Source organism: Populus euphratica, unplaced genomic scaffold (genome assembly GCF_000495115.2).
Source record: "Populus euphratica unplaced genomic scaffold, PopEup_1.0 scaffold23.1, whole genome shotgun sequence".
Classification (NCBI taxonomy): domain Eukaryota; kingdom Viridiplantae; phylum Streptophyta; class Magnoliopsida; order Malpighiales; family Salicaceae; genus Populus; species Populus euphratica.
Genome location: NW_011499892.1, coordinates 1,276,946 through 1,280,663, shown reverse-complemented (window position 1 = coordinate 1,280,663; position 3,718 = coordinate 1,276,946). Strand labels below are relative to the sequence as shown.

The following is a 3,718-nucleotide window of genomic DNA, read 5'->3' as shown; positions in this document are numbered from 1 at the left end:
ATATTAAATATTTAACCATAATACATTAAAAAAATTTTAAAAAATAATTTAAAGTTTTTTAAAAATATAATTTTAATGGCGTTCTCAAACACCCCTGTAACAAATAAAGTATTTATGACCATGTTTAAATTACGATGTTCTCCTTCTCGAAATTATTAGCCAGGCCAAGTAAATATCAAAAAAGTGCAGTCACGTGATGTAGTTTTCGCTTGTCTTCTACCGAGCTTGCTTTCAAGTGATTACGGGCATCTGCAAGACTTTTTGTTTCTACCAAACTTGTGCGAGTACCTACCTGGTCTGAAATTTTCAATACTAATTAACTTCAAGTTCTAGTGTCTTGAATATTGGAGAAAACCCACAATTATGGCTATGGCTATGAATGTGACGAGTGCATGTTTCTATCTTGAAAGTAATAGGAGATCAGTTCATGGTGTGAGGGTTGTTGCTTCTAAGAATTTTTCCGTTTCAAAAACAGAGGAAAACAAGGTGAAGTTGGGTGCGTCTGATTTGAAGGTGTCGAGGCTTGGACTTGGAGCTTGGTCTTGGGGTGACACCGGCTACTGGAACAACTCCGAGTGGGATGGTAATTATTATGAATCAAGATTTTAGATCAAACTAGATGAAATAAGAAATTCAGTCTGGTACTTAAAAATTTATGTATTTTATTGGCTTGTAGACAGAATTACAGTACCTTTTTTTTTAGATAATTACTGATTACTATATCTAATAGCAAATTCTGTCCTTGTAGAAAAAATTATGGAAGTATTATGCAGGTTTTTGTTAGCAAATTGATGGCATTGTGCTTAATCAAGCTATAGGAAGATAAAGAAATTCTTTGTTTTCATTTATTTGCCGATTTCAAACTGATGATCCCGGTTTGATATCTCATACATGACGCCTACTTTTATTTGTAACTTCACAAAATCAATTTTGTTCTCCTTTTCTTTCCTCTTGCTGAACAATGTTAAGAGTTCTCTTCCGCTTTGCAACAATGGCAGATGCGAAAACGAAGGCTGCTAAGTCGGCTTTTGATGTCAGTATTGATGGAGGTATAACTTTGTTTGATACGGCTGAAGTTTATGGCTCTTGGGTGAGGCGTCCATGTTATTCAGTTTTACTGTTTTTCCCTGGACTGATATTAAAAAAAAAAACTTGTGGATCTGAAAATGTTATCGTTATTGTACTCGCAGCTCTTAAATGGTGCTGTAAACTCTGAAACTCTTCTAGGAAGGTACACTGCTGAGTTCTAATTATAACCTTTCATTGCAAATGGTTTTCAGCTTATTGTTTTTATGATCCGACTTAAATGGTTTGTTGTAGTTTTATCAAGGAAAGGAAACAAAAAGATCCTGAAGTGGAGGTAGCTGTTGCGACCAAGTTTGCAGCTTTGCCTTGGAGGCTGGGACGTCAGAGTGTTGTAAAGGCGCTTAAGGATTCCCTCTCTCGCCTTGGACTTTCTTCGGTAGAACTCTACCAGCTACACTGGTATGCAGTTTTTAAACTGGTTATTTGTTGAAATTTGAGCCTGCAGCTCTTTGGCAAGACATGTTGCTGATCAAGTTTTTTGTGCTGGTCTTCAGGCCTGGAATATGGGGAAATGAAGGTGGCTCATTTGTTGCACCATTGTTCATTGAGCAACTGACTGCATTTATCTAACCTTGTTCCTGAGTGCATATAGATACAGTAGAATTGAATTCTTATAGAACTCAAATCTTAATTATTTGGAATCGGAAGAAGCTTAGCTCAATGAAATCAGTTCGTTTTCAGGGTATATTGACGGTCTTGGAGATGCTGTTGAGCAGGGACTAGTGAAGGCTGTAGGTGTTTCAAACTACGATGGTAATTTTCTAATTCCAGCAGTTCAAACTACAAAAAAGATAACGAGCATACAACATGCAGTCAATTTCTAATTGAACATGACATGGAAGAGTTTTGGGTTTTTCCTCTTTTAACTTTTAGATGTGATGAGATATTTTTAATTCCTTAATTCAGAGAGCAAACTCCGTAATGCTTACAAGAAGCTCAAGGAAAGGGGTGTTCCACTGGCTGCAAACCAAGTAAATTACAGCCTTATATACAGGCAGCCTGAGGAAAACGGTGTCAAGGCTGCCTGTGACGAACTTGGGATCACTTTGATTGCGTATTCCCCTATGGCTCAAGGTGAGCTAGATTCGTTTGGTGCTTGTTTCATGCTCTATGGTTTTCACTTCAGTGCCCCATATCTCATACAGTTGAAAAGATCTATTTGGCCTTCCAAGTTCTAGTCAATGGAGCAATGAAGCCACCTAATTCTCAGTTTTCTTAGAAAATACTGTATCTAACCACCGTTGTCTTTATGGGATTTATGCAGGTGTTCTCACAGGAAAGTACACACCAGAAAATCCTCCGTCTGGTCCTCGAGGCAAGATTTACACTCCCGAGTTTCTAACAAAGGTAGGAATTAAGAACTTAAAAGTTATAAAATTTCCTATGATCATCAAATCCCCATCTATAAAGCTGAAGCATTCTTGCGTTCTGCAGCTTCAACCTCTGCTAAAAAGAATCAAAGAAATAGGACAGAGCTACAGTAAAACTAACACACAGGTTCATCCTGGTTCTCTAATTCTTTTTCTGAGCTTTTTTCTGAAGAAGCACGACCACCTCCAAATTAGAACGCTTTAATTTAGGCGAGGTTTTGATCTGTATAGGTAATCTTGAACTGGCTGCTTGCACAAGAAAATGTCCTTCCAATCCCAGGGGCCAAAAATGCCCAACAGGCCGAGGAATTTGCCGGAGCGCTTGGTTGGAGACTCACTAGTGAAGAGATCAATGAGCTGCGCTCCTTGGCACAGGATATAATCCCTCTAGGTTTTGCTCAAACAATAGGGAAATAAGATTACGTCTCAGAAGTTACCCAGTTAACTGTAAAAGTAGACTTCTTTGTCACGGTTGTTATCTGCATATTGTAATCTTCAGGATAAACTTAAGTGCATGTTCATATCCATGATTAACAGGGTTTTCCATCCAGCAATATGTTTGATGCAATACATTCATGGCACCGCTACAGATAATGATTAGCCATGGAGTCCATTTTAAAGAAAGAGAAATCAACAGTGATCAAGCAGAAATGATTTTATTGTTTTCTAGGTAGGCATAAGATTAATCAAATTGCTCCTAGGTGCGTATACATTAAATGAAGAAATCCTAAATGTTATATACACACGCACGCACAGACGGATATAATGTCAATATTAAAATTCGTATATATTATATTGTATCAAATAATATAAATGCTCTTTATATCTAACTTATTGTATCAAATAATATAAATGCTCTTTATATTTAACTATTTAAAAAATATTAAAAAATATTTTAATTTATTTTTAATACAATATTCATATCTCATGATAAAAAATAACTTTTCAAAAAATATATTCATTTAAATCAAATCTGTCAATTCATCAAGTTGAAAGTAAGTGGTCATTCCTGTGTGTGATTGTAGGTTCATTTGACACCCGTTTTGACTTTAAATTAAACAAATAATAGGAATTTAAGAAATCAATTTGAATGAGAGAGAGAGAGAGAGAGAGAGAGAGAGTAAATGTACCGATCATGACGTATGGAAGTAGTGTTTTTGTTAGATTGTAATTGCAAACACAACCCTTTGCCGACTGTTGCAATGTGCATCAGAATTATAATGGACCATTTATATCCAAGTTTCAACGCAAATAGAGGTTCA

At 36.2% G+C, this 3,718-nt stretch overlaps 1 protein-coding gene across 1 annotated transcript; it reads left to right on the top strand.

The window, feature by feature from the left end:
• The first annotated feature begins 215 nt into the window (after window positions 1–215).
• On the top strand, window positions 216–3,006 carry LOC105131458 (uncharacterized oxidoreductase At1g06690, chloroplastic-like). Its single transcript, XM_011034444.1, has 10 exons — window positions 216–583; window positions 999–1,090; window positions 1,191–1,231; window positions 1,321–1,485; window positions 1,581–1,603; window positions 1,768–1,839; window positions 1,993–2,160; window positions 2,351–2,433; window positions 2,521–2,583; window positions 2,688–3,006. Exons 1-10 carry the CDS (start codon window positions 364–366, stop codon window positions 2,871–2,873), a joined length of 1,113 nt encoding a protein of 370 aa, XP_011032746.1. The 5' UTR covers window positions 216–363; the 3' UTR covers window positions 2,874–3,006.
• The last annotated feature ends 712 nt before the right edge of the window (window positions 3,007–3,718 follow it).

Excerpts from the sequence above, each read along its gene's own strand:
- LOC105131458 (XM_011034444.1), top strand. The coding sequence starts at position 364 with ATGGCTATGGCTATGAATGTGACGAGTGCATGTTTCTATCTTGAAAGT. Across the intron at positions 2,161-2,350 it reads GTATTCCCCTATGGCTCAAG|GTGTTCTCACAGGAAAGTAC; the intron begins GTGAGCTAGATT and ends GGATTTATGCAG. Across the intron at positions 2,584-2,687 it reads ACAGTAAAACTAACACACAG|GTAATCTTGAACTGGCTGCT; the intron begins GTTCATCCTGGT and ends TGATCTGTATAG.